The sequence below is a fragment of the Setaria viridis genome, chromosome 3 (assembly GCF_005286985.2).
Source record: "Setaria viridis chromosome 3, Setaria_viridis_v4.0, whole genome shotgun sequence".
NCBI lineage: Eukaryota > Viridiplantae > Streptophyta > Magnoliopsida > Poales > Poaceae > Setaria > Setaria viridis.
Genome location: NC_048265.2, coordinates 5,020,400 through 5,045,795, shown reverse-complemented (window position 1 = coordinate 5,045,795; position 25,396 = coordinate 5,020,400). Strand labels below are relative to the sequence as shown.

Below are 25,396 nucleotides of genomic sequence, written 5' to 3'. Positions count from 1 at the left end.
TCTCGTGTGCGTGACTTTTCTTCGGAAAACTTTATTTAAAGTTAACTCAAAGAAATCTAAAGAACACCCCGAGAGTTTTAGAAGGCTCGCCAATTCATGAATTTTGATAGCTCACGTTTAATCCGAACCATACACAGATCTTGAACTAACTAGATGGCTGAAAAAAAAATTAAGTGTCAGAACATATAAAACATGGGCCATACCTCGTCCATGGGCCAATTAGGTAAGAACCGGTCTAGCAGGCCCGAATCAAGGAACATGCAACCTTCGTTTAAAAAAGAAAGAAAGAAACATGCAACCCAACAACAACATTGGTAGACGTCTCATTCTCTCGGAGCATGCGCCAAATATGCTGCGCCCCAGCTTTAGTCGCGTCAGGTCGCTTGATTGTTTCCTCGGCATAATCGATTTGGTGCTGACAGGACAGCGTGCCTCCTCGTCCCATGTTGTCCACGCAGCCAACTCGAGCTGCCGCAAGGTGACGAGGAGGAAGGATAAGGATGAGTGTCACCGCATTCTCGCGCGGTACGATTGGATCGCGAAACGGGTACACGTAACGTGAATCGACACATTCAAATTTCCAGCAAAGAAGGTATACTTCTTTAGGACGATGGTTCAATACTTATGAACGTGAACCTGTTATTTTTTCAAGACGACATACTATCGAGCTTCACATAGGTTAAAAAATAGAGAAAAAATAAGAAAAGAAGAATAAAAGAAATAAATATACTATTGAATTGTCATTTACATACATATTCAATCAAATATAACTTATCTTATACGAGTGCAAGGATCAGGAGCACCACGACTAATGAGGCGAGGGGGACGACATACCCTCTGCAAACCATAACTTTCGTTTCGTTTGGGATGAAAGTTCCCGGTTCAGGGAACGTACCTCGTTCCCTGCGACAGCTCCTTTGGGAACCCAAAATCCCGCAGGGATCCCTGTATTTTCCCCAGATAGGCCCTTCATGCGGGTTTCGATCTTGGGCCAAATCTCCCCGTCATTTGGGAGCCCACGACCACGGCTCCGTCGCACCCTATCCGCAGCTTTCCCCGGGCAAGCCCTCCCCACCTCTCAGGTCCGAACGCTACAACCCGGTCTCGCCGCAACTTGCGACTCGCGAGCGAAGCAATGCGACGGAGCCAGCGAGCAGCACCGCCTCCCCGTCCACTCCACCACACCGCCTCTCCTCTGCGTCCTCATCCTGTCCCCGTCCAGGCGTTGCTGCCCCTTCACGTCCCCATCCCTATCCAGGAGCAGCAGCCGCCACCATCCCCGATGCCTCCTCGTTTGCCTCCTCTGCAATCCAGATCTACAACAATATCGTGGAGGCACCATGGACAAACCCTAGACAATCTGAGTCTGAGATGAGGAAAGGGGAGAACTCACAAATCCAAGAAGGTGGAGGTGCCGTGGTGGATCCGGATTGCAAAGGAGGCAGCCGAGGTGGTGTTGTTGTAGATTCGGATTGCAGAGGAGGCAAACGAGGAGGCAACGGGGACGGCGACGGCGACGGCTCCTGGATAGGGATGGGGACGTGAAGGGGCAGCAACGCCTGGACGGGGACGGAGACAAGGACGCGGAGGAGAGGCGGCGCTTGGTCGGAGAGGCGGCGTGGTGGAGTGGACGGGGAGGCGGCGCTGCCCACTGGCTCCGTCGCGGTGCTTCGCTCGCGAGTTGCGGTGAGACTGGGTTGCGGCGTCCGGACCCGAGAGGTGGGGAGGGCTCGTCCAGGGAAAAGCCGCGGATAGGGTGCGATGAACCCGTGGTCATGGGCTCCCAAGTGACGGGGAGATTTGGTCCGAGACCGAAACCACGTGGAGAACCTATCCAAGGAAAATACAAGGAACCCTACAGGATTTTGAATTTCCAAAGGAGCCCTTAAGGATCCTAGGAGTTCCTATGGCGATGTGGCAGACCTTCTTGACGAGGTCCTCGGTCTCACTCTCGTCTAGAGAGGCCTTAGTTTAATCACCGAGCATGCATATAAGCTGCCGGCGTCGACGATCGATTCGATGCCCATTTTGACTGTGCTGTAGAAATTTCTAACCACGTCGATCCTCAAGCTAGAAAACTCGTGAGCTGGCACTTAATAATTGCATGCATGACGCAAGCAATGATGCAAACTTCACTTGAACATACCAGACCATGCGTTATCAACAGTCTTCGTCGTGTTCTGCAGAGAGACTACAAAAGCTGACGACGATCGCCGATCCAAGGAGAACACAACTGAGCCGCGCAAGCACTCCACTCCAAGCTCTCACCGTCACGCGGCGCCATGGGAAGCCTCCCGGAGCGGAAGCCGGCGTGCACGGCGCGGCCGCGCGTGGTGCTCCTGTGCAGCCCGTGCATGGGCCACCTCATCCCCTTCGCGGAGCTCGCGCGCCGCCTCGTGTCCGACCACGGCCTCGCCGCCACGCTCCTCTTCGCGTCGGCCACGTCCCCGCCCTCGGAGCAGTACCTTGCCGTGGCCGCCGCCCTCCCCGACGCCGTCGACCTCGTCGCGCTCCCCCCGCCGCCGCCTGACTTGCTCCCCTCCTCCGCGCCCGAGCGCGCGCGCGTCGAGCTCGCCGTCGCCTCCAACCTCCCGCGCGTCCGGGAGCTCGCGCGGGAGCTGGCCGCGGACGCGCCCCTCGCCGCGCTCGTCGTGGACATGGTCGGCGTTCCGGCGCGCGGCGTCGCGGCGGAGATGGGCGTCCCGTTCTACATGTTCTTCACCTCGCCGTGGATGACGCTGTCCCTGTTCCTGCACCTCCCCGGGATCGACGCGGCGCGCGCCGGGGAGCACCGGGACGCCACGGAGCCCATCCGGCTTCCTGGCTGCGTGCCGATCCACGCTCACGAGCTGCCGGCATCCATGCTCGCCGACCGGAGCAGCGACACGTACGCCGGGTTCTTGTCCATGGCCAAGGCTGTCAAGGGAGTCGATGGCATTCTCGTGAACACGTCCCGCGACATTGAGCCCGCGGTGGGCGAGGGTCTGGGCGGTCTGGAGCTACCAGTTCACCCGGTCGGACCATTGGTCTGGACCAGACCGGTTGGCGTGGATAGGGACCATGACTGCATGAGATGGCTGGACCGGCAGCCACGTAGATCCGTGGTCTATGTGTCATTTGGCAGCGGTGGCACCCTTACATGGCAGCAGACGGCTGAGCTGGCGCGTGGGCTGGAGCTTGGTCAGTGTAGGTTCATTTGGGCTGTCAAGAGACCACATCAAAGTTCAACAATTGGAGCATTCTTCGGGACTCAAAAAGGTGAGGACATTTCATTAGATTTTTTGCCTGAGGGGTTTATCGAGAGAACTAGAGGGATGGGGTTCGTAACCCAGTCTTGGACCCCACAAACAGCTATACTAGGGCATCCATCCGTCGGGTGCTTTGTGACGCACTGTGGGTGGAACTCAATATTGGAGAGCGTTACGAATGGTGTGCCCATGATAGCGTGGCCACTTTATGCGGAGCAAAATATGAATGCGGCAATGTTGGAGGTCCAGGTCGGAGTGGCAGTCCGGGCCAAGGTTGGAGTTGATCGATTTACAAGCAAAGAGGAGCTTGTGAGTGCAATTCAACGTGTGATAGTAGGGAAGGAAGCTGAAAGAATGAGGAAGCGCGCAAGTGAGCTTAAAGACAAAGTAGTGCATGCTTTGAGCAAGGATGGTTGCTCAACTCGTACTTTAGCACAAATTGCAAAATCGTGGAAATGCATTAATAGAAAATGAACACAGTTAAGGGATTATTTTGTATTCCTGTTATTGGTTATGTTTTCGCTCGATGATGTGTATCTTATTGAAATCAAGCTACATCATATTTTGGAGAATACTGCAAAAAAATGAGTAGTCTCAATTCTGAGTCATGTTCTAACAATGTGCTAAAACACTAGTGTAATACATAGAGGTAGTGATTTTAGAAAGTACCCATCAAAAGTGCCCAGAGGCACATATTAGACATGTGGTGCCAAATTTTCACATGACTTTTTTTGGTCTCTAGTACTTAGGGTGCAATCGGTTAGCTGCATATGGTCTAGCCTAGCCTGCGGAATGCAGGACGCGAGCGTATGGTTGCCTAGACAACTAGCTAGGCCCGAGCCTCGGCGTGCAAAAGGCTCTGGTGGCGAGCCTGGCACGAGAGAGAGGAAAATGAGATGTGTTCCTCGACAGCCTAGCTCGCGCAGGACGCAAGATCGTACATGGGAGGTGAGGACGCGCATGAGATTCTAGACAACCAAACATCCACAGCGTTCATCTTGTATTTGCGGATTCATGCAACCAAAGAGCATGGTTGTGCATGTATCCGGCTTATCCCAGTTGAGCCATCAAACATGCCCTTATATCATTAGCCCATTCCATCCTCCAATAAATGGATCGAACAAATCTGATCACTCATTGCATGGAGATCAAGTGGTGGCGGCGCCATAGATGGGAGTATTTTGGTGCTAGCAGAACGAGGAACACATTTTCAGGGACCTTTAAGGGCATTTCTGATAGTTATAAATAGTTCTAGCTGTAGCAATATACTACTTTCATTCCAAATTGTAGGTCGTTTTGATTTTTTTAAGTTCATAGATATTATTATGCAAAACGACCTACAATTTGGAACGGAAGGAGTACGCCACTTCAAAGACGAAAAAGGTAGCTAACTTGGAACCGGTTGGAAATGGAAAACACTACACGTAAAATATCTCTAGGATAGTTATACAATACAATGGTGTTAAAAAATAAACTCAGTACTAATGTAATCCGTCGTTTGGATTGACTTTATCTAGATCTAGATCCCAGATTCCCGGACTTCACCTAGTTTTTCTTTCTGAACATTTAGCTAGGTCATGCAAGATACTGTTTCGATCTGTTTGCTAGTTAACCCAGTTGACTTTCTAATTTTCTTTGACGCACCACTGTAGTTGACCTAGTGGCTAGTGACCACGAGACACCACACCAGTGCAGTTGATCTAGTGGCTAGTGACTAGCAAACTTAGTTGCAAGAACACGAACACGCGCGCAGAAACACAACCTATTCGATCTATACCAGAAGCCAGAGCCGGACGCCGTCTCCCACTTCGCCATGGATCAGCGCGCGCAAGAAGCCTGGCGGCCGCGGGTGCTCCTCTTTTGCAGCCCGTGCATAGGGCACCTCATCCCCTTCGTGGAGCTCGCGCGCCGCCTGGTTGCGGACCACGGCCTCGCCGCGACGGTCCTCTTCGCCTTCGCCACGCCCTCCCCCTCCCAGGAGTACCTCGCGGTCGCCGCCGCGGTGCCCGAGGGAGTCGACCTCGTCGCGCTCCCCGCCGAGGCGGCCCAGGCGCTTCCGCCTTCTGCCTCCGTGCGCGATCGCATCGCGCACGCCGTCGCGTGCAGCCTCCCGCACGTGCTCCCAGTCCCAGGAGTACCTCGCGGTCGGACCATTGGTGCTGGCCAGACCGGCAGTTGCACGGGATCACGTACGAGTGCTTGGGGTGGCTGCACCAGCAGCCACGTGGATCCGTAGTGTACGTGTTGTTCGGAAGCTAAGCGGTGGCACGCTGACATGGCAACAAACGGCTGAGCTGGCGCTCGGGCTGGAGATGAGTGGACAACGATTTATCTGGGTTGTCAAGACGCCAAACGATGATCCTCTTGGATGTGGGTCATTCTTCGGTAGTGCAAGGAGGAGGTTGCTAGAGTGATTAAGTGTGTGATGGAAACCGTAGATGGGGAAACACTGAGAAAAAGGACCTGTGAACTTAAGGACAAAGCAGTGCGTGCTTTGAGCGTGGAGGGTTCTTCAACTCAAGCCATAGCTCAGATTGAAAAATTGTGGAGATCAAGTAGCTATGCAAACTGAGGAATGCTGGGTGTATTATATTATCAGTTTAATAAAGCAAGTGCTAGCTGATGATCTGAACATAAATTCAGCGTAATCGGCTGTCTGTTTCACCGTGGATCATCTCAGAACCATTTGGTCCAGAGAGAATCATAATGCTTATGAAATCGTCGTAACGTGGTTTGGGACGCGTGCTTGGCCGGCACTGATGGCTTTTTAATTACTAACATCGAATCAAGGTTAAGCGCGCAGTTTCACCTAACATGGGGATGCAGATCTTGACCGTTTTTCACTTCATCAGCGATTCAGCGGTCGCCGATGAGCACCGTCGTGCCGGGCAAAATGGCATCTCCAGTGATTGGTTTGAGTGGGTTGGTTCATGAGCTTCAAAGATCATCCATGGATCGATTTGCTGCATCGCATTGCACATTCCAGTCACACAACAAGAAGCACAAACCTTCAGACCGTGATGTCTGTGCTCTGTCGCGTGATGTCGATGAGCCCGTCGTCGTAGTCGGCTAGGGAGCATCGGTCGATCCAGATGTTGGTGGATCCGGGCTTGATCTGGATGCCGTCGACGTCGTGTCCCCGGCCTCCCTCGAACACCAGGTTGCAGATGATGACGTGATGCAAGGTCTTGAGCTGGAGCCCCTTTGCCGTTGATGGTCTTGTTCTTGTAGGAGGCGACGCGGAGGTAAGAGTGGAGGTGGATGGTGCCGGACAACTCAAAGATGATCCAGAAACCAATCGTCCCGCGGCCGTCGTCTGAGCGCACCTCCCCGCCCCCCCCGCGTTGATTCAGAAACCAATCGCTCGATTAGAAGAGAAATTGGATGGGGGGATCTCGCTGCCGTACCTTGGATGGACGTCACATGGTAGATGGCCCGCCGATGGCGTGGCGGCCGAAGCCCTCGGCGCGGCCGGCGAGCGCGCGGAGCCGGTGGTCCGCGTGCTGCTGCGGCGGATGCAGAGGAGGATGGGACTTTGTGCTTCCGGCTGGAACGGAACCTGAGGCGGACGGCGGCGGCCGTCGGTGCCGGAGCCTTCCGAACCAGGGAGTTTTATGCAAATATACGTTCGGAGATTTTACAAACGGACTATGGCGACTATTGATCGCGATCTAAAATATTAAATATGAACTCCTGGATTGGATCGCGATTATTAATATCGATCAAAAATGGGGGGGTTTCAAAAATATACTATCCGATCTTTTACGAAAGAACCCCTGATTCGGATCGCGATCCAAACCAGGGGCGTTCTGCAAATATTCGACGCCGGCGCCGGAGCAGCCGACGAGCCCGGCGCTGCCGCCGGAGATTTCCGCTCCGCTCGCGTCGCCGCGATGGAGCCCTCTCTAGGCCCCATATCTCCCGTATAGCCGCTGCCTCCGGCTCCCTTTGCGTTCCTCTCACGGTCCTCGCATCGCCGCCGCACGCATCCTCCGGCGATTCGGGCGCCGTGGCGGCGCCTGCGCGTCGCTAGCTCCCCGGGCTGAGGCGGTGAAGGGGACCTCGACGAGTCGGTGCGCGAAGGCGTGCGGCTGCGCCCGGTCCGGCGTTTGGTCTGGCACTGCAGACCTGAAGGCTGAAACTGAAGGTGACGACAGGATTCACTCCAGGCCCGCTCATTGTTTAGTTCAGTAGGCCACGAGAAAAGGTGCAGAAACAATGAACCATCCTCTATGCCTTACGTAAAATGAAATCTAGGGGACAAAGTGAACTTTCAGGGTTCATGTTTGGATGAAGTTCAAAAATAGAACCTTTTTCTTATCTTTTGATGAAATACTTCTGTCATAACCACCTTGGCGCAGTTAGACCATCAAGCTGTTTAGGTCTAAGGTCAAATTCCTACATTCCAGACACCAATTCTGAATGGAGCTCTTAATTCCCATCAACAATTCTCTGTGAATCTCTACGAGCAACTTGTCGTGCCTTGTGGCTTTATGGCAAGACATAGGTCTAAAAGACTATCATCACAACTGAGTAAAGCTCTTGGAGTCTTGGTGTGCTACAGATGAGAGAAATTTCTGTGTGTTGATATTAGTACCATAAATGAACATACAAATATGAAAATATCAATATGTCTACATCTCAGTGACGGCCACAGGTGAGAAAGAGGAGCAGTGAGAGGAAGAAGGCTAAATTTCCTAGGGATGGGATGCATAGTTACTATGCAGTGCAATACTGATAACTGAATACTTTCTTGGCAGAAGCAAGCCGTGGAGTAACAGAACAATGAAGCCCAGCACAAACGATATTGCAGTTTTCTGCAAGGTGGGAATGTTAATCCATAGAACTTGATGCACCGTGGTTATAATATGTAGCGGGCATAGATACGGATGTGCGTCTTAATACCACTAACATTACTTGAAAGAAGATGGAAAGGTAGTGATGCTATCAAGTATCAACAGGAAAGGAGTTAGCAATGAAAATCTAATTTCACTAAATATTGTCTCTGTTTAATTGGGAAAAAATAGACATGGGTCAAGTTAATTCCAATGTTTTTAGGCCTGAGCCTGAGATTGGCTAGGTTGTTGCAGCAAGCTGAAAGGGATGAAAGACAATATTCAGCTTCAAGGAATGTTTGATTTTGACTTATCTCCAGCTTTACCTTTTCCACTGCTAAGCAGGTTCTTTGAGCTAACGGTCGAAATTAAACGAATCCTTCCACTGGAGAGGACACAATATTAAGAAAGGACTTCTCACATGATTATACTGTTCCTTTTTTTTTGTCATGATATGATAATGCGTAGTACTCAAAGCCACCCCAGCAAGCATTAGAGAGCCTTTTGATTTCCACAGAATAACTGACTAAAGTTAGTCCAGCACTAAGACTGGTGGTCGAGGTCGAGCAAGTGGAAGCATCCACAATGAGATTATGAGTGATCCTAAGTTCCTAACATGCACATTATTTCAGAATATAAGAAGCCGGCAAGGCCGGACCATGAGTCCATGATGATCCAAAAGTAACTGAAAAACTCCAATGGAGTCCTATTTCTTTGTATTTTTCTGCAACTTCATTTCCTCGTTTCCTTCTACATCTTTGATCGTGTTTGCCTATTCAGCAGTTATATTAACATCAGGTCAATGTGCAACTTCATAATTTGCACTCGAAGCAAGTGTGCAATAGTTGAAGCGTGCAAACTCCCATTTGTAGGAGTATGGAAGTTACACGCCTTACACCCATTCAGGTGCCCAAATGTTCTGCACTTCTGCTAGGCTTGCGATGATTTCTATTGAACATTGACGAAGTACCTTCCATATATATATACTTACTACTTACAATCTGTATGTGCCACCTAAGCAAAACCATGAATTCTTGACCAGATCGAGATAGGAAAGAACTCATCGTACAAACGATGCACCTGCGAAGAATCTGGGAAAAAAAAGGAGTGGGATGACACGACCAGAAGCCTGACATCAAACGTGGCGGTTAATGTACATGAATCATCATTATCTAAGAAAAATGTACATGAATCATCAAAAATATTCTTCACCACTCCCATCTTCTAGCAGAACAGCTCATCATATGCAATATTCTTCACCAGTCACCACCAAGCACAACCACCGTTGAGCCACCGAGTTGCTTCATTCTGAAAATAACCACTGCTACTTAATTGGAGTATGGCTATTCCCCAAGCGGGTGATAACAAGAGATGTACAGGTGCAAGAAACACCCTACCCTACTATACACTAGTAGGTAACTACACAACACAGAATATATTCATCTAACAATAGTCAGAACTCAGAAGTACCTAGAGGATACAACTTCATTGTACTCGGAATATATTCATCTAACAAAGAAGCACTCAGTTATTTATTGTTTTCTTCTCGTTGTGCACTACTTAGAGGCACCCAAGAGCAACATTTGCAATAAGAATTTCAGTGTTACCCTACATCTCCATGGTCAAGCAAATCTAATAGTTTGTCATCATATCTTATTCAATGTTATTATAAAATAAACTACAATAGATGCTCCGGCACACCAAGTCACCCAACAACAATGCACCACAATCGAACATGAAAGCTTTTACGATTCTTAAAGGCCCATAGGTGGAATCAATTTGGTAGATGCCACACAAAATATAGAAGACTTTGTCTGACTGCTTTCCATTCGCAGAAAAAATTTCATATGAACAGAAAAGTAGGCAATTCACATGTAATATTCTACCATGGTGGTTTGAGCAATATCTTTGCCTCCAGGCTTCAGCATTAAAAAAAATATTTGCTTTCTATAAATACCCCAGCATTATTGTGAACAATGGATCACTGAAACAATTAGCTCCTGGCATCCTGTGGCAAGGCTAGTGAAGACTTCGGAGCATAATAATGGTTCCAAGCATACGTGTGATACTTGGAATTATAGGTATTTTCTGTTTACAACTACCTAAATAAGTTCATTTCATCATTATTTCGAGTGGAAGGGTTTTCCATGCTTATCATGAAAGCAAACTAATTCAACTTTGTAACACTACCTTGGTTCTTTCTTGCAGGATGTGCAGTCTGTATGCTTCTCTATTCAGCACCAATGTACATGATTACATACTTAACTAATATGATCATAAACACAGCATGGCGTACTACTTACTGTTGTATTGTTTTCACTTTGTTTTCCAGATTGACTTTTAAAAGAGTAATAAAGGAGGCTAGTGTAGGCGAATTCTCATGCATACCATATATCCTGACTCTGTTCAGCTGCCTCACATATAGCTGGTACGGTTTTCCAGTTGTTAGTTCTGGGTGGAAGAACTTGACAGTTTTCCTCATCAGCTCAATAGGAGTACTCTTTGAAATATCATTCATCAGCATATACCTATGGTTTGCACCAAGAGAAAAAAAGGTAAATCGTTTCTAAAGAACTCAATATCGCTCCTTTTACGGTAGTTTATGTTAATCTCTGTCAGGCTTCTATAGCCAGTTTCACTATCACATACTTGATACGGTAAGCTCAAGTAGACACTAGGACATCAGAAGGTTTAAAAATGTAAAAAAAAAAACAGAAGCAGATAGCACCCCCCCCCCAAAAAAAAATAATAAAAGGGGGGGGGCACTATACGGTAGAAAATTCTACATACTGCCCACTCAATATGTTATAGCTTGCGTAACCAGTGTACAGTTCAAACTTCAAAGCTAATAAATTCCTTATTTTCATGCTGTGGTAAGCAATTATTGAGTCCATGATGGAATTCTTCAATCTTTATGTTCAAGTAATCCTGCTAAAATGGATGTCTAATTTACAAAATCGAATCACATATTCTTCTACGACACATGCAATACATAACGAATATTTGAACTTTTTTTCATTTATCTTTTAAAGAAATATACTGTGTGTTATTAGTTTTGTTCAGGTAGGAATACTCAAGTTTTAAGCATGTCAGCATGGAGTTTTTGAAAGAACCAAATTATGCCCTAAAAAAGGATTCAATATTCATAAGCTGACCAAGAATCCTGACTAACTTGCAGAAGCTTGTTATCCTAATTGTATCACTGGTTCTGGCAATCTTCGGCATGACCGTATTAATCTCAAGCTTTACAATCCACACCCACCACATCCGCAACGTATTTGTTGGAAGTATTGGTGTGTTGTCTGCCATGCTGATGTACAGCTCTCCCCTTGTTGCTGTGGTGAGTACTATTAGTTATAGAAGCTCTAGAAACAGGGACTACAGATACAAACAGTTAAAGGCATCATGGCAAAATCATTTAAAACTCATGCTACAAGAAGTACGAAACTAGAATAAGTACCATAAGAAATACAACTCAATGAATACTTCTCATATACTAAATTACTACAGAAAATGCATTAATATAGACAAGGAAAAAAAATGAAGAAAGTAGTTTCTAATGATGCAATTGATGCTTTTTTATTTTTTGGCACATTGTCTAGTAATTTAACCTTTTTGCACTCTCACAATTGCAGAAACAAGTTGTAAGGACGAGAAGTGTTGAGTTCATGCCTTTCTACTTGTCATTATTTTCCTTCTTAACCAGTTTAATCTGGATGGTATATGGACTCCTAGGGAGGGATCCCTATATCACGGTTAGTAATTTCATATGCAATCTAGTCAAATGAAAAAAAAACTTTTGTGCATATATAAATGAAATAATAAAAGCAGGGGGCTCACCTGCTATTGTAAAACGAACTTCTTATGCAATCTGGACCTAAAAATAAAATAAAACATATCATTATGTGACACGTGTGCCTACATTTGGTACAACCACATTATCATACTAACCTATCCGTTTTCTTCTGAAGTCGCCAAACTGTGTTGGGTGTGCAACAGGCATCCTTCAATTGGTTGTCTATTGTATTTACAGAAGCAAGGATAGACCCAAAACACAAAACAATATGGAAAATGATATGGAAGTGGCAACCAGTTGTAAAGATGCAACAGGACATAAGCTTTAACATGGAACAAGTATACCCTCTTTTCCCCAGAAGCACCATTGCTGTATACCTAACATGTGAGGGGATATGATGGTGCCATTAGGAATTTTGGATATTCGCTTACTTGTTTGTTGCATGTCGTGCAGCTAAATTATCCTAAGAAACCATTCAGAGAAGCCAGGAGGTCAGGACATCCCATGGTCACTCATAAGCTGAATGCAAATATGTCAACAATAAATCTAGAAGTTGGAACAAAAACTGGAGTCCATCCATGTAACTACTGCAAGACAGACATTGACAAAACAGTTCCAGAGCATTTCAAAAGCTAGCAATCATTGTCTGCCCTTGAGAGTTGAGACATGTCATAAGTTCAAAGTTGATGATTGACTGACTCCTTGTCTCAAGACTTTTTGTGTCTATTAAAATGAGTTGATCAAAACAATGTAATATCCATGGCCAGATTTCTGTCAAAACTCAAGAAAATATAGTCTTCAAGTTAAGTTCATACCACGCAAGACCTCTTATTGACAGTAGCTTCAACATTCCAATGGCACTATCCTTCCAACCGATTGTCTCTCTGGTTACACGATATCTATAGATCAGCAAAATGTAGAATAGAAGCAATCAGATTGGTAGCTTTAACATGCAATTTAGTTATCTGCTACTTTCTAAAGTGAGTTTGCTCACACCTTTTCGCATTAAATGCCCAACGAGGAAAACAAAACACATGCAAACAGCTGATTCCACGAAATTGATTTGAGTCAGTGAATGGGAATAAATAGGCAGCATATAATTAGATTTAAGTTGAAACTTACATTGACACCAGCTGCTCACTAAAATAAACCATGGGCATGCTCACTAAAATAAACCATGGGCATACCAGGAATCCTCAACTTAGTTAAGTGGACAGTGTCCAAGTTCATATGAGTGAATGAAGATACATGCAATTTTTTTACAAGGGTAAGGTAAACTTACATGTGTGACATAATAAAGAATCAAATAGCACATACAATTACAACATTACCAATGAAAGAATATTAGATCGTGTTTTTCTTCAATTAATGTAATGTGAACTCTCAGCAGCACGAGTTCAAAAGGACACAAAGAACATTGAAAGGACACCATGATTCCAAAGGCCGCAAAGAGAGCAAAACAGAGAGTCGACATTTTCAACAGCACAATAATTCCATGATGCAATACACTATACATCCGTTCAATTCTAACAAGAAAATAATTCTCTTCTCAGTTATCTAATGGTGTGCATTCATATTTAGTAGTTTACATTGACAAATGAACTCCCAGTCAGTGACACTGATATATTGATTATGAACAGATAACCAGACAAGGAAGAAATATGATTCGAAGACAGTAGCCTGATGATTTCCAGCATCTGATCATGTAACGTCAAAAGAACATACAATGGATGAAGAGTGCAAATCAGAACTAACATCTTGTCCTAAAGGATTACATTAACATATTAGTTGTATACAAAGCCAAAGATTAAGGTCTCGTCACCATGAGGTGTTATAAAGGAAATATACAAGACGGCTAGGCACAGCTCTCAGTGAAGGAGTTCTGGACAAACTGCAAAATCACTTTAACAGCTTCCATTTCAACATCATGTTGATTCAACCCGCTAGACTCTAGGTATTTTTTACCGATCTTAAAAGAGTGGTCACCACCATCAATAACATGCAGTTCATTCTTGCAGGTCATCTTCTTGCGAGTGGACTCAAGTCTATCTAAGGGGCACAAGGCATCTTTACTGCCCTGTAAACAAAAGTAAAACAGAGAAACACTATTTACTATGTTTCACTTTACAATATCAGGAAAAAAAATTAAGAGAAATTCCATTACCTGAACAAACATTGTTGGAACCTTCAGCTGTAATAGTGTCTCATCTCTCACTGCTCCATTCACTCCCTAAGTTGGATAGAGCAAAATGAGATGAAAAGAAAATTGATTTCTTAAATTATAATTTAATGGTGATCAGTACAGGTTTCTGGTCATAGGAGTGAGGGATAGGAAACATCATGACCAAGGTCAGGTTTAAGTTGGATAGAGCAAAATGAGATGAAAAGAAAATTGATTTCTTAAATTATAATTTAATGGTGATCAGTACAGGTTTCTGGTCATAGGAGTGAGGGATAGGAAACATCATGACCAAGGTCAGGTTCCCAGGACAGGGAGGAAAGTAGGAGCGGAAAACAAGCATGTTCAGAGAGGAACAAAAGGAAATTTGTAGTCTCATCTCCAGGAATGCACCGCCAGTAACAAAATGTCAATTCATAAAGCTGCAACATAGTGGGTGCAAAAGCAATCACTTAAAAGACACAGCAACCATCATTTGTCCCAATCAAGCTACAAAGGAAATATAAATCCATTTCTTATCTGGACATCAGTTTAAGAGTTTCACCCAATAGAAGATAATATTCAGGTACAAGGGAACAAAAATGCAATGTGCAGATCAACTAGACAGTGGCATGAGAGGAACCTTCAAAGGGTAACCCAAGCATACAACAGCAGAAACATCAATGTCATCGGAGCTTGCCACCATGCAGCTGACCCTGAGAATGTTGATACACCATTGTCAAATACTCAGATCAGAAGAACGTGTAGTGTTGAAGCATAGCAAGCTACAGGTTTTTGAATGTTGAACTAAACCAAGAAGATGCATAATACAACTATGAAACAAACAGGATTGTTGTCCACCAAACACTACCTCGATCCCATGGACTTCCCCATCAAAATAAGAGGATGCCCCTGATACTTGCTGGCAGCATCCTTCACGACACCCAGGTGATGATCAACAAGCTTTTCTGCCTTTGGCGGCGCCCTGCGCTTCCCACCAGACATATCTGTAACGTTGTCATGCGACCCCTTAGCTCTTGCTGACAAATTTTGATCCAACGAAATGACGGACCAAGGGTAACGGGTTAGCAACAAATTTACTGAATGAACTAACATGGGTAGTCAAAGGTCACCACTTCGACAGCATCCAGTGCGTCCTGCACCATCTTCTTCCAACTAGCAGAACGATTTAGCACATCATGATGCAGGTGACACAAGAAGATTAATGTTTTACCAAGAACGTATCTGAAGATCTGATTAGCCTCCTGATCGAGAGAGAGAGAGAGAGAGAGAGAGAGAGAGAGAGAGAGAGAGAGAGAGGCGACTTACTGGACCATCCAGTCGGAGGAGGAGGGGGCACCGGCGCCGTGGGCGAAGACGACCACCGGCTGACGCTTTGGCTTCCGCAGGGGAGGAGGTGGCGTCGACGCCGGCGAGCTCTGATCCGCGCGGCGGCGCTTGGGAGGCATGAGGAACGGCGATTGAGGGGCGGAAGAAACCCTAGTTTGGGATTGGGGATTTGGGGGTCGGGGGGAACGGCAGTGGAGTGGCGGCCGCCTGAGCGCGGGAAACTCCTCTTGCTTCCCGCCCCTTCCACGGTTGGCCCAAGCGGTGAGTGGCGGGCGGCGCTTTGGTATTGGTGTAAGACGGCAGATTTCTTGATATTTTTTCATTTACTTTTTACTCACACACCACGCACACTCGCTTTTTATGAACACACACGTAACCTATTCCTATGAATACCTTCGAAAGACTGAGTCGGCAAATTCTCGAGATTGATGAAGTCACCACTGGTACCACGTCGCCAGCGCCAGTTAAATCTTTGAATAAATTTAGGAAAATACAAGCATTAGTGCCGAATCAAGACTCAAAGTTCCACCACAAGAAACATTAACAGCTAAGCTACATCCAGTTTGCATTTTTTCATTTACTTAACCTACTTTATAATCAATATTTTAGAATAAATTTAGTTTATAGATACCTTTTTTCACCGTGGCCAGCATGCGTCACAAACCTTTAATTTTTATTTTTACTTTATTTTCAAACAAGATATTAAATGGTAAAACTCTAAACGAATTGTACATGGCTGGACAATGCCACGAAATAACGCAACAAAAACTATTTTTTGAAAAAATAACAGCAAATCTGTATTTTGATACACTAACCTACACTTATATTATCTTAGTCGGAGAAGCTTTCTAAATTCTATTAGGATGGATGAATGCATCCAAGTCCGAAGAGGAAGACTCAAACTGCATCCTGTTATCTTTCAATCTCCTCGCTGATAAACCCATGCAAATCCAATAGTGGTGCTAACTTTTAGTTGGGAGCACACTCTTGCGCCTTTGTGCACACCAGCTCAACCACGCACCAATGGGCCAGGCATTTTGTTAGATTTTGGACCTCCGGTTTCTCCTTCGGCTCCAGCTGAAGCTTTACCAAATAGTTTGCTCAAAAATAGATCCATACCTAAAGCATTGAGAAGTCGGAGCCATTTTATATAGAGAAGCTGGAGAAAAAATTGACTCCTCCAGCTCCTCCCCATTTTAGGAGCCGGAGCCCTGCTAAAAAGAATCTTTAAATCATCCGATGATTCACATATAAAAAAAGTTTTATGGATCCGATATTCTAGAATCAAAATTTCACTGGTGCCTACTCCCTCCTCCGTTCTAAGGTAGTTTTGTCTTTTTTCTAATTTTTACTGCACACCTAGATACACGTTATGTCTCAATATATAGCAAAATCTATATATCTAGAAAATACGAAAAGCCAAAAAGACTTGCAATTTGGAACGGAGGGGGTACAATTAAAAATTGCTTCTTTTCCTTCTTCTTTTATGAGTACAACAAAATTTCTCTAAGCTGAAGAAATCTTAGCACAAAACTTTCAAATGAACCCAAAATAGTATATTGTGCCCATCGGGATTTCCGGTAACAATACAAAAGTAGAAATGATAAAACGAACAACAATAACATATAGCAGCCTTCCTAGTGCCTTCACACTAGAAAGCACTAGCTCCACACCTAAAAAGATGAACAAGATAACATGACTCACTCACCCAGTCACCCTCCAGTGCTAAAACCACTCCAAGAGCAGTAGCATAACGCCCTCCAGTATATAGAGGGCACCCATTCCCTGCGTTGCTTCCATGACACGCACAGATCACACATTACGCCCTCATTATACACTTGTTATACCGTCAGTGTTGGCTACATGGCCAGTGCAGTGGTCTTCTCTGCCACCATCCTCCTCTTGGTAGTGGCCGTAGTATTTGCCTCCGTCTCCTGCGCCTCACACCCATTGACGGCTGCGGAGGCAACAGACCACGCCATCACCAAGGAGAAGAGCAACCTGCTACAGGTGCACAGTGACTATGACAAGGAGATGGAGGAAGCCAAGGCCGCCAGGGGTCAACGAGGCAGTGCCACCGAAAAGATGACGAATTTGGTATCCGCCGAGGAGGAAGGAAAGAAGACAGGATCCTATTGGGGCAAGGCAAGGAAGCTAGACGATGACGATGATTCAGATCACGGTTCGGACTCAGACCGTGATCAGGATCACGATTCGGACTCGGACCATGATCACGATCACGATTCAGACTCGGACCATGATCATGACTCAGACTCGGATCAAGATCATGATCACGATTCAGACTCGGACCATGACCATGATCGTGATCACGATTCAGACTCAGACCATGATCATGATTCAGACTCGGACCATGATCATGATCACGATTCGGATTCTGGTAACAATGATGATGACGACCACAACTCGAAGAATGAAAGGAAGAAGAAGCATGCAGCTCAGGGGAGGAAGGGAGCTCCAGGTGGTAAGCAGTAAGCAAGATGACAAGCTGCCTAAAGTAGTGAAAAAGGTGTGAGCTTAATGCTTCCTACAAAGATCATCATGAATAATGAAGCTTAATTAAGTATTAGATGGCGTGCTTACCTTTGTGTCTGTAACTCTGAAATTACTGTAACATGATGTGTGACCAGATTCTGCGAGAAGAATGTATATGCAAATGCAAACCTGACAGTCCATCCGTCTTTCGGCACATAAGAAAAATGCAGTCGCTGTTTGGTTTTCACTGGGATGTTACAAGGCATAAGCCTTAAGAGCAAGGCAGCTGAAGAGGGGCTACAACCAGCTAGCCCAGCTCAACTTCTTTTGCCATTTAAAATCTACTCCCTCTGATTCCAAAATACTATCCGTTTTAATGTTCTAGATACATAGTTTTTACTATGTACCTAGATATAATCTATATTTATATGCATATCAAAAGTTATGTATCTAGAAAAATCAAAATGAATAATAATTTGAAACAAAGGGAGTACAAATCTTCTTCGAGAAAGGTATTGACTTCAAGTTGAACGTTCAGCGAGTTCCTATGCCACTACATGGTGCCATGGTGGCTAGTCGACTGTCTCCTCCAATGGCTGGGGACAAAGATGGCCAGAAGGACCTTACAAGGACTTAGCAATTTCTTTTTGTCAAAGGTGTCTTTGTAAGGATTCTAGTGTAATATTTTTTGTGCCTATGTGAAATAAGAGAAATTTTACGGTGCTTAGGAATAATTGCTGCCCTCCGTGAATAATTCCTAACTATTGTAGAACCTCACATCCAGTGAGAAGACGAAGCCCTCTAGAGGGCTTTTATTTTGCATTGGGAAGACGAAGAACTGTTCCTTAGTAACAGAAATAATATAATGCGATACTGCAGGAATAGAAGGGACAATTCACGCCACGAACAGTCTTAAAAAACAATAAATTTCATTTCAAGGGTGATAGCAAAAGGTTGTATCCATGAATAAACATCGCACATCACGTGGTCCAATGCAAGTGGACAACTAGCATATCAAAAAAACCCCACGACGACCCTGTTCCCACTCGCTCGTGAATAATTCCTAACTATTGTAGAACCTCAAATCCAGTGAGAAGATGAAGGCCTCTAGAGGGCTTTTATTATTCGTGAATAATAAAAGCCCTCTAGAGCTTTTATTTTGCATTGGGAAGACGAAGAATTGTTCCTTAGTAACAGAAATAATATAATGCGATACTGCAGGAATAGAAGGGACAATTCACGCCACGAACAGTCTTAAAAAACAATAAATTTCATTTCAAGGGTGATAGCAAAAGTTTGTATCCATGAATAAACATCGCACATCACGTGGTCCAATGCAAGTGGACAACTAGCATATCAAAAAAACCCCACGACGACCCTGTTCCCACTCGCTCGTTGCTGCTAGAGAATGTCGCCAAAAGCCTGCATAGCCACGAGGAAGGCCGAAGGCGTCAGCAGGGCATCCTCAACCTGGATGTGAGAAGGGTTTTAAGTTTAGTTTCAGCTTTGTTTCCTATATCCATCGAATTTCATGAAATTTAAAAAGTTGGATCTTGCAGTAAAAAATGCGATGTAATTTCGATTACTATTGAAAGAGATCAAAATTTTAATCACTGGATGTGAGGTTCTACAATAGTTAGGAATTAACAAAGCTGAAACTAAATTTAAAACCCTTCTCACATCCAGGTTGAGGATGCCCTGCTGACGCCTTCGGCCTTCCTCACGGCTGTGCAGGCTTTTGGCGACATTCTCTAGCAGCAACGAGCGAGTGGGAAATTGGTCGTCGTGGGGTTTTTTTGATATGCTAGTTGTCCACTTGCATTGGACCACGTGGTATACGATGTTTATTCATGGATACAACCTTTTGCTATCACCCTTGAAATGAAATTTATTGTTTTTTAAGACTGTTCGTGGCGTGAATTGTCCCTTCTATTCCTGCAGTATCGCATTATATTATTTCTGTTACTTAGGAACAGTTCTTCGTCTTCCCAATGCAAAATAAAAGCCCTCTAGAGGGATTTTATTATTTTTCAATGGAAGCAAATTAAAAAAGAAATCACCTTTCCTTATTATTCAATGGAAGTTTTCAAACTTTGGACAATGGTGGTTCATCGTCGCTGATTATTCAAAATTGTGACTATGGTGAACCGCTGATCAGTAATTACACTTTTCACCTTCTATAACTGAGCTTTGTTGTTATTAAATATGCAAAAGGATTTCACATTTTTTGACTAGGCACGTTTGGTTCCATTGCTCGGCATGATGTTGCCTTGCCGAGCTAGGATGCGCGAGCACTTGGTTGCTTCACCTAGGCACCTCGAGGCTTGTGCCAGCGAGATTTGGCTTGCTCATGTGAGAGAGTCAAATCAGCTAGCCTGCCCCTTGTTGCCCGCGCCGGTGAGGCTAGGCGAGGGCAGCTGCAGAACCAAACATGCACTATGGCGAATCGTGCTTGTCCATTAGCACAAAATATAATTTTCCTCCCTTTCACGTCCATAAAAATTCAAGTTGCAAAGAAAACAACAAAAACTATAAGAAAGAAACCTCCAATCCATGAGCTATTGAACTATATATATGAGGACTCCTACTTTGTAACAGTAATCCTGAATAAAGACTGTAAACGAGAACAATTAAGGTATCTGGCATGAGAAGAATGCAGAGCAGCAGCAGACCGACACAGTGTGCTGCCTCACTAGCTGGATCATTAATGATTGAGGTCATTCCATCAGGTGACGGGCGCTGCACGTTCCGGCCGCGGCCGAGAGCCGGAGGTCCATCCAATAGGGGAGAGATGAGCATGGTGCACGGAGAAACTGGACTCTCTTGCCGACAAACATGAGGTGACAAAGTAGATAATTTGGTGCATGGAGAAGACAAAGGTCACGTTTGCATAGGAGGTGTTAAAGTTTAACACCTCACTTTTAACACTTTTTATCACATTTCCATCCAAACATATATGTTAAAGTTGAAACACCTCAAGAAATATTAAAACTTACTAAAGATTTTAAAAATGATCCCCTCCCAGTTAAAAAAAATAGTCCCCTCCCCACTTGTTCCCTGTTCCCCGCTGCCCCTCTTCTCCCTCCCGCGTCGCGTCCTCCCGCCGGCCATCCCCGCTTCCACCGCCCTCCGCAGGCCGTCCACCCGCCGCCCTCGCGGACCTCCACACGCGGGGGGCCACCACGGCGACGCCCGCAGCTGCCCCGAGCGACACCCGCGCCGCGGCGGCGAGGTTCAGTGCGGGCACCCGCTCCACCACGGATTCGAGCACGTCGCCGTAGAGGTACGCCGGCGCGGATCTGGAGCGGGAGCGCGGCGAGGAGGCCCGGCAGGCCAGCGACGGCCACTCGACGAGGCAGAGCGCATGCCACGTCTCCGCCGCGGCGAGCGCTCGGGGCCGGCAGCATCGGTGGCGCCTGGCCGTGCGGGGGCGCCGGGCCGTGCGGAGGCCGCGCCGCGGAAGGCGCGGTTGAGGCGGGCGACCTGGCAGATCTCCGGCGGGTCGAGGTAGAGCAGCACCGCCGCCAATTCGCCTTCTATGCAGGTGAGCGCGGCTGCACAAGGCAAGAAGCTCACATGCGCAGGGAGCAGAATGGTTCTCGGATTGAACACGAAGCACCGCCGATTCGATCAAGAGCTCACCAGGTGTGCCCCTGTCCGCCTCAAATCGCGCAAAGCCGACCCCCGTATGCTCCGAATCCCAGCAGGTTGCCCTCAATTCGAGAACTCAGGATGCTAAAGTTGTCGACCTCTAATTGAGAATTGGATCGCTTCCTGCCACGATCTTTTCTTGTAATGGAACGGGGACGCGCTGGGAGGAGACAAGGAGATTTTACAGAGGGCCTTTTCAGAGATCTTTCTTCTCCTCGTTCTTCCGTGTCTGCTGCTGGTGTAGATACATACCATACGGTAGGTAGCGGACAACTAAATGGTCGTGTAAAATACCTCGGAGTAATTGAGGGGTAATGATGTCAATTCCAACATTTGGTGTTAAAGTTTAACAGATCATCCAAACACCCATAACGATGTTAAAATTTAACATCCTGTTAAACTTTAACGCAAAACAGGTCAAAGTAATCCTTGCGTTGAGACCTTAAATAGTTTACCCTTGCATAATTAATTAGCGTAGAAACCGACCAGATTACGACCCTGATCACGGCAACATGGAGCACAAACTCCAAAAAGAAAACACCTCCCATGCACTCTTTTAACCATTTGTCTGATCTAGACCCACTTGGGAGAAAATATTTATTTGAATATATTTTATGGTTTATGATCGAGGTGTCTTGCAAAACCGAGGTTAGCAAAACCAATGCAAGTAGGCTACATAGAAGTACATCTAACGCAAACTAAACCAGACATCAAAGTTGCAAACAATGGAGATCTGGAGCCTGCTCACGGCAGCCACCATGGTCGCAAACGCAATTGTCTTCTTTCTCTCGACCATGGCGCTACCGGCGGCAACAGCTATTGTGGAGCACACCTTCGTTGTAAGCACGATCCTCTCTCCCTCAATTCATGGCGTTAAACTCCATTGCACCTTGATCCCATTTTGCATACTGTATTAGCTGACATCCGTCCTAAGTATCGTCTGTGTACGCACATGCATGATTTTTTGGAACACATGCTTGTATATATAGGTGAGCCAGATGAATATGACGCACTTGTGCAAGGAAACTCTCGTCACCGTCGTGAACGGGCAGCTCCCAGGGCGAGGTCACAGAGGGAGATTCAGTGGTCATTCATGTCGTCAACAAGTCACCCTACAACGTAACAATCCATTGGTAATCTAGCCTTTTTGAACAAGCGCCAAAGTTATACAGATTAGAGAGATGGTGTTTTTTTCACTTATTTTCATGGATAATACCTTTTCCTTGGTGTTTTCCGTTGCAGGCACGGAGTGAAACAGCGGCTGAATTGTTGGGCTGATGGGTGCCGATGGTCACCCAATGCTCCATCCTACCAAACCAAAACTTCACCTACCGGTTCAACGTCGCTGGGCAGGAAGGCACCCTGTGGTGGCATGCTCACGTCTCTTGCCTCCGGGCAACCCTGCATGGCGCCCTCATCATCCGGCCAAGGCTTGGGGCCAGCTCGTATCCATTTCCTAAGCCTGATCGCGAGGTCCCCATCATTATAGGTTCCTCAACTTTTTTCAGCCTTTATTCGTCATATATAAGATATGAGCATTTGGAGAAAAAAATTTGCATGCCCGGCATATATAAGATAGTGAGCGTTTCAGCTAGCATTTAGTCACATATAAGATATGAGCATAAGACTTGGAACGGAGTGAAGCTGATAGCCATATTGCATTGTTAGCCCCAACCCCAAGGCGTACTGAGCTGAACTGTTTCTGTGACTGGTGTTGATGATGGCAGGGGATTGGTGGAAGATGGACCTTGCAGAGGTAGCCAGAAAAATGAAGGATAATTTCTTTGATTACTTCCCCAGTGCATCCACAATTGACGGCAAGCTTGGGGACCTATTCAATTGCTCTGGTAATCAACTATATTGTATAGTACTACTTCTATTCTATGTTGTCGTTGAATGGTGTGCCTTCGATTCTGAAGGGGTTGCAGAAGATGGCTACGTGCTGGATGTGGAGCCTGGCAAGACCTACTTGCTGCGCATAATCAACGCCGCGCTCTTCTCCGAGTACTTCCTCAAAATCGCCGGGCACAGATTCACGGTGGTCGCCTGCGACGCCAACTATGTCAGCCCCTACACCACGGATCTCATCGTGATCGCGCCTGGCGAGACCGTGGATGCTCTGGTCGTCGCCGACGCGCCTCCCGGCAAGTATTACATGGTCGCCCTGCCGAATCAGGCGAAATTGCCCGAGACCCAGACCCCAGAAGCCACAACAAGAGGCATTGTGCAATACAAGAGCCACCACAGCCCAGGTAGTAATGGCGAAGAAGCTTTGAGATCAAGGAGGACTGCGTCGAAGGAGGAGGAGGTCCAAGTCCAACCGGTGATGCGCCGGTGGCACCTGTGATGCCTGATCAGCACGACGTGGTATTGTCGTTCTTCTTCCACAGCAACCTGACCAGCCTGCGAGTGGACGAGCACCTGTTCGTCACGCTCGGCTTGGGCACCATTTGCCGGCGAGGACAATACTGCAATAGGACAAAGGAGAATGAGACTGATCTTGTTGCTACCATGAACAACGTCTCCTTCCACCTCCCCACGACGACACCACTACTAGAGGCGCACTACCACCACATCGGCGGCGAGGACGCGCTGATATTGCTTCCCGAAAAGCCACCAAGAGTGTTCAATTACACCGACCGCTCCTTGATTATCGTAGGACCAGTGGAGAAGTTGCTAGAGCCAACGTCCAGGGCAACAATGGCGCCGTGGTTCCAGTATGGCTCTGTGGTGGAGATGGTGTTCCAGGGCACGGCGATACTGCAAGGCGACTCCAACCCGATGCATCTACACGGCCACGATATGTTCGTGCTCGCGCAAGGGCTCGGCAACTTTGATGCGGCAAAGGATGTGGCAAGGTACAACCTGGTGAATCCGCCGCTCAAGAACACGGTGGTGGTCCCAAATCTTGGGTGGGTCGCCATCCGATTTGTCGCCTACAATCCAGGTTGGTACAGGATTGTTTCTGCATTACTGTCTTTCTAGGAAGCTTCAAATTCAGCGCACTAGATCAACGCTTTAATAACCTAATTTGATTATTTCTTGGCGAGTCAAAAAGAATTCCAATTACCACTTAATATATGCCATCAATATCTAATGATGATTTGTCATAGTTTAATTTATGCCATCAATATCCGAAATGATTTGTTTTATTTTGTGTACAGGGTATGGTACATACATTGCCACTATAAATTCCACTTGTCGATGGGTATGACGGGCAGTATTTATTGTAGAAGATGGACCGACGACGAACACGTTGCTCCCTCCACCGCCTGTGGATTTTCCATCATGTAGCCGCAACGATAATCTTGTACCAGATGAATATCATCTCCAAACTCCAGAAATTAAAGTCTCACGCATTGATGAAATCTAAAATATAATTCAAATTGCTAGTGTTCAAATTAAAAAATATGAGTTATATATGAAGGTATTTTTTAATAATGTACCTATATAATTTTCCGGGAGATTGTTTAAACATTAAGTAAGTTGCTATTCGAAATAGATGGAAGTACAACTCTGTCATAATGCCTAGCCCTATTTGAGATGACTAAATTCATAATGAACTATTAAATAGCGAGCAATTACACCATGCCAAGCAGGTGTATACTTTGCGTTGCAACCTATGAGGCTGTTCGTGTAAAAGGGCAATCAAACACAGAAAGATCTAGCAGGCCCAAAGAGGAATAGAAAGCACGCTTAAATTCGGGACTGTTATGAATAAATTCATCCACGTGCTGAAGGTATTAGAGCAACTTAAGCAATAGCCCTCAAATTAAAGCCCCCAAAGTATTTTTTTAAGGGCTAATATCTTCAACTCTAGTACTCCATGGAGACCCCACGAATAGAGGGTGGAGGGGAGAATTTG

The 25,396-nt window shown here is 46.0% G+C and overlaps 3 protein-coding genes, 1 non-coding gene and 1 pseudogene across 8 annotated transcripts; 3 read left to right on the top strand and 2 right to left on the bottom strand.

Moving 5' to 3' along the window:
- The first annotated feature begins 2,219 nt into the window (after positions 1-2,219).
- Positions 2,220-3,746, top strand: LOC117850007 (hydroquinone glucosyltransferase). Its single transcript, XM_034731775.2, has one exon. It carries the CDS (start codon positions 2,283-2,285, stop codon positions 3,720-3,722), a length of 1,440 nt encoding a protein of 479 aa, XP_034587666.1. The 5' UTR covers positions 2,220-2,282; the 3' UTR covers positions 3,723-3,746.
- Positions 3,747-5,808: 2,062 nt separating this feature from the next.
- LOC117850009 (uncharacterized) lies at positions 5,809-7,194 on the bottom strand. The gene is made up of 2 exons (XR_004639151.2): positions 6,656-7,194; positions 5,809-6,564 (listed from the first exon to the last, which is right to left on the bottom strand). It is a non-coding gene; the product is annotated as an uncharacterized protein (transcript).
- Positions 7,195-10,013: 2,819 nt separating this feature from the next.
- LOC117850473 (bidirectional sugar transporter SWEET3a) lies at positions 10,014-12,691 on the top strand. Of its 5 annotated transcripts, none has more exons than XR_004639286.2 (7): positions 10,016-10,164; positions 10,292-10,328; positions 10,416-10,638; positions 11,262-11,423; positions 11,719-11,838; positions 12,117-12,217; positions 12,333-12,577. XR_004639286.2 is itself a non-coding variant. In XM_034732297.2 (7 exons), the coding sequence occupies exons 1-6, from the start codon at positions 10,128-10,130 to the stop codon at positions 12,205-12,207; spliced, it is 732 nt and encodes a 243-aa protein (XP_034588188.1). In that variant the 5' UTR covers positions 10,018-10,127; the 3' UTR covers positions 12,208-12,217; positions 12,333-12,577. The 5 variants fall into 5 exon arrangements, 4 of the variants coding, with proteins under 4 accessions (XP_034588187.1, XP_034588189.1, XP_072148683.1 ...); XM_034732297.2 differs by having other exon boundaries at positions 10,018-10,164; positions 12,055-12,217; XM_034732296.2 differs by lacking the exon at positions 12,117-12,217 and having other exon boundaries at positions 10,014-10,164; positions 12,333-12,691.
- An 850-nt stretch (positions 12,692-13,541) lies between these two features.
- Positions 13,542-15,667, bottom strand: LOC117850472 (uncharacterized). The gene is made up of 6 exons (XM_034732295.2): positions 15,367-15,667; positions 15,152-15,213; positions 14,909-15,044; positions 14,681-14,753; positions 14,044-14,109; positions 13,542-13,956 (listed from the first exon to the last, which is right to left on the bottom strand). Exons 1-6 carry the CDS (start codon positions 15,504-15,506, stop codon positions 13,735-13,737), a joined length of 699 nt encoding a protein of 232 aa, XP_034588186.1. The 5' UTR covers positions 15,507-15,667; the 3' UTR covers positions 13,542-13,734.
- A 5,209-nt stretch (positions 15,668-20,876) lies between these two features.
- LOC117847758 (laccase-15-like) lies at positions 20,877-24,861 on the top strand (annotated as a pseudogene).
- Positions 24,862-25,396: the final 535 nt, after the last annotated feature.

What these genes read in the sequence shown, in the direction of transcription:
- LOC117850007 (XM_034731775.2), top strand. Translation starts at nt 2,283, where the DNA reads ATGGGAAGCCTCCCGGAGCGGAAGCCGGCGTGCACGGCGCGGCCGCGC.
- LOC117850473 (XM_034732296.2), top strand. Translation starts at nt 10,128, where the DNA reads ATGGTTCCAAGCATACGTGTGATACTTGGAATTATAG. An exon ending in CTTCTCTATTCAGCACCAAT is followed by an intron (nt 10,329 to 10,415) that starts GTACATGATTAC and finishes TTTGTTTTCCAG; the next exon opens with ATTGACTTTTAAAAGAGTAA. An exon ending in GCTCTCCCCTTGTTGCTGTG is followed by an intron (nt 11,424 to 11,718) that starts GTGAGTACTATT and finishes TCACAATTGCAG; the next exon opens with AAACAAGTTGTAAGGACGAG.
- LOC117850472 (XM_034732295.2), bottom strand. Translation starts at nt 15,506, where the DNA reads ATGCCTCCCAAGCGCCGCCGCGCGGATCAGAGCTCGCCGGCGTCGACG. An exon ending in TCCTCCGACTGGATGGTCCA is followed by an intron (nt 15,214 to 15,366) that starts GTAAGTCGCCTC and finishes TCGTTCTGCTAG; the next exon opens with TTGGAAGAAGATGGTGCAGG. An exon ending in GGTGACCTTTGACTACCCAT is followed by an intron (nt 15,045 to 15,151) that starts GTTAGTTCATTC and finishes ACAACGTTACAG; the next exon opens with ATATGTCTGGTGGGAAGCGC.